Source organism: Olea europaea, chromosome 3, assembly GCF_002742605.1.
Source record: "Olea europaea var. sylvestris chromosome 3, O_europaea_v1, whole genome shotgun sequence".
Taxonomy (NCBI): Eukaryota; Viridiplantae; Streptophyta; class Magnoliopsida; order Lamiales; family Oleaceae; genus Olea; species Olea europaea.
Window position 1 is genome coordinate 20,101 of NC_036239.1, and position 3,739 is coordinate 23,839.

Sequence of the window (3,739 nt, forward strand, 5' to 3'; positions counted from 1 at the left end):
ATTAAGTCCGGTATATTTGCAGGAACAACTGGAGGAGAAGAAAGCAGATTACGCATAAAAAATAAGAAACAGGGTGGCCTTGATTCACGAGGCAGAAGAGAAGAGCAATGGATGCAAAGTACCGTGCAACTGGCTATGCTCCTAAGAAGGGTTTTGGACGCTAAAATTTCTCCAGTTCTGGTACTGCATCATCCAGGACAAGTCTTAGTTCCCAGTAATTTTTGTTTTTTGTTGTATTTTTCTTTGTAAAGGCAGTTGATAAATATTCATTTGCACGTGCGATCATGCATTGGTTTTCGACTTTGAAAAATAACATTCCGTGTAATAAATTCTTAAAATTTTCTCACCGAAATATCCTCCATTTCTCCATAAATGATGATCAAATTGATTGGAGAACAACTCACCCCTGCATTGCTCCATGTCTGGAGTTGCACAAAAACAACCATCCAAAATTTCACTAGTAATTCTTCAGAGGCAGATTTTTGTATGCTTCAGAAAAGCAATTTACAATAACTTCCTAGTAAAAATGACACGATATAAAGCTAGAGTTATTGGTATGTCCCAAGAAGCTCATGTCATTGTTGCTAGGGAAGTCTAAAAGAAGTTGTAATGCAGATTCAGTAGAATCCTCCAACTCATTAGAGCAAGATGAATCTGATGATGGGATGACCTCTTCCGTGTAGGATTTGCAGTCTGTATCTTCATCTTGGTTGCTCCCTGCAGCCGAGGAACCTGCCGCAGTAAGTGCCATTTCAGTTTTGGAACCTGAAATTGATTCACTCGAGACTACACTTTGACAAGCAGTTTTCTCCCCCTCGTCAAACTTTCGAAATGCATCACCCACCTCAGAATTCCACAAGCGCAAGAAAAAATCAGAATTAGATTTCCCCCCAGACAACGGAATCAACAGTAGTGATTCCTTCGAAAGGCGAGCTTCAGCTTCAAGCCTAGCGCTCTCCCATTGTGCCATATGACGAGTAGAAGAAGATGCAGGGAGTTGTTGGAGAAAACCGTTAGAGGCTGAAGGCTCGTGAGTCTGAGGATCAATACCCATCTTCACCAAACGCTTCTTCAGATGGGTGTTCCACAAGTTCTTGATTTCATTGTCTGTCCTTCCGGGTAGTTGAGCAGCAATGGCAGCCCATCTGAATGCAGTAGAGTTAGCACATCCTCTAAAAGTAACATCATGAAGAAATTGCTGCAATTCAGTTCAATTCACCTGTTTCCAAGAATGCCATGGAGTTGTATGACAAGCTTCTCTTCTTCGGGACTAAAGGGACCTCGTTTAATGTCTGGTCTAAGATAGTTTGTCCATCGCAGCCGGCAACTCTTCCCACACCGAAGAAGACCTGTAAAGGGACAAAAAAAGAACCACCATTCAAATTGTTCTATAGAGAAGAACTTCGTGGACTTGTTTTAAAGATGAGAGATATTACCATCTAAGGTTTAGAAACTACATTGGAAAGACACAGAATCACTTAAACTGAAGACTAATGGTGGAAAACAAATAGGCATAAGATGTGATAGACTGTCCATATAAACTTCTTAGTCCTATTTCAAACTTCATAGCAGCACAATTTCCACTTCTTATGCTACAATTAGAGAAGAACTTCGTCTTCAATCGGTTCATGGGATTTTACTAAATCAGTGTGCAGAAGAATACAATGTCTGAGTGCATAACTTAGAACTCACAAAAATCTTGAGGATGAGGATAGAGTCTCCAACGTATCAAATTCAAGATTAATGTTCACCAAATAATGCCAACAATTGACTCTGTAGAAGCATCACAATATGGCTAGATTATAAGCCAAAAGCAAAGACAGTTCAAGATCCATGCACACAAAGCATATCAGTCAATTTGAAGAAAACTTCTTGACTAATGGAGAGCAAAAAGAAATCCCTTTTTAAATTTATCCTTCTTTTTTCTTCTGTTAAATCTTTAAGCAAGAACACTGAGAACGAAATGCCGGTGTAAATATTTCTTTTCTTTTTTCCCTTTTCTCCTTTAATCTCTATAATTAATACTTGCAGTAAAAGGGAAAAGGTCCCTAAAAGGACAATAAATCCCATTACATACGAGTATAATGTAAGCCTAACATTGCACATTTTCTAGTTCATGAACTATCATTCATGAGTTTCATTCGCTATTATTACAAAATGCAAAACAAAATCCAGAAAAAGTAAAAACCTGCGAGCTTGGGGAGAGAACGCCAGCTGCCATGGCCATTCTTGTTGATATACTCAACCAATTTCTCATCTTCCTCAGGAGTCCATGGACCTTTCTTCAACCCCTTCTTATCACAACACGGTGCTCTCCCCATTAAAACACACAACACTCTGTTTGTCACTCAATCGATATATGAGCTTCTCTACAAAGATGAAGTGGAGTGAACGAAAGCTATAGATATGGTTTGGAGCTTTAAAGATATAAATGTGAAAAGACGTATCAATATCCATTAGAGATCCGACTGTGCATTTATTTTGTGTGTGTGTGTGTGAGAGAGAGAGAGAGAGAGAGAGCTGAAGATAGGCATTTGCTGAGAGGCCAATAATAGAAGTAAACTCTTGGGGCATATCACCAAACCTTGCAAAAAATTAAAATTTATCTTCAATCATTACATCAAAATTTACACTAAGTAAATAGTGTTTAACCAATTTCTTTCCTTTTTTATTCTTTATAATTTATTTATTTAATTATTTTATAAATACATAAATTACTAAATAAATAATTACGTTAAATCAAAGAAAAAATTAAATTCATTAATAAATATAAAAATATATTGTACAATTAATAAAAACACTACAACAACCAAAATATCATAAAAAAATAGTACAATACATTTTGAATTTGACAATTGAGAACTTGAAATTATGAAAAAAAAATGTAGTGAGAAATGAAATTAGAGTTACAAAATCCAAAAAAAGAAATTGGCAATGATAGAATATCGTGAAAATAAAATTTTGTTGAAAGATTTAAGTTCGACAGATCCAAACCTACGTTTGTTCTTGCAAAACGAACAAACAAGAATTTGTCAGAAGAAATCTCAATAACAAGATAAAAGATTTGAAAGTTCATCTAATTTGTTTGGAAATTATTTTGATAATATTGGAGGATCTAGAAGAGATCTTCGAGATTACTAAACAATGCACTTTTTATGTATCGTTTTCTTTACATAAAATTAGACTGTCATATGTATGATGTTGTGTAATATATTTCGTATTAACTTTAATAAATAATCGTATTTGTTATATTTTAAATTTTTTTATTCTTTTAATTAATTCATTAATTATTATTTCTTACATTTAAAATTTATTTTAAATGCAAATAATAATAATAATAATAATATTGTATTAAAAATATATAGCACAAATGACACAACTACCCTTTATCAATTTATTTTAAAATGGAGAAAAAAAAGGCAAAAAAGACTTTGAAAGTGTTCCATTGGAACTACTTTGCACCAAAACAAATGGTGCATTTAGATGGGGCCCTTAAAATTGGAGTTCGACCTTATTTTTTTAAATGGTGCATTTTGGTAAACTGGGGTTGACGCTGAAGATGCGCTTAGGATTGAGGACAAATTTCCTCACGATCAAATGGGCCACTTGTGGATCTGAGGAGTAAATGCAGATGAAACAGAGATAGAAAGTGGGGGTTGAAATCAAAGACCAGCATTTAATAGCCCTTCTTCAATTGTGAAAGTACATAATTATGGATTCAAAATCTTTATCTTTCTCT

General features: G+C 34.7%; 1 protein-coding gene across 1 annotated transcript; it reads right to left on the reverse strand.

The window, feature by feature from the left end:
- Positions 1–338: 338 nt before the first annotated feature.
- LOC111380429 (transcription factor MYB41-like) lies at positions 339–2,536 on the reverse strand. Its single transcript, XM_023003997.1, has 3 exons — positions 2,189–2,536; positions 1,220–1,349; positions 339–1,145 (listed from the first exon to the last, which is right to left on the reverse strand). Exons 1-3 carry the CDS (start codon positions 2,319–2,321, stop codon positions 518–520), a joined length of 891 nt encoding a protein of 296 aa, XP_022859765.1. The 5' UTR covers positions 2,322–2,536; the 3' UTR covers positions 339–517.
- Between the last annotated feature and the right edge of the window lie 1,203 nt (positions 2,537–3,739).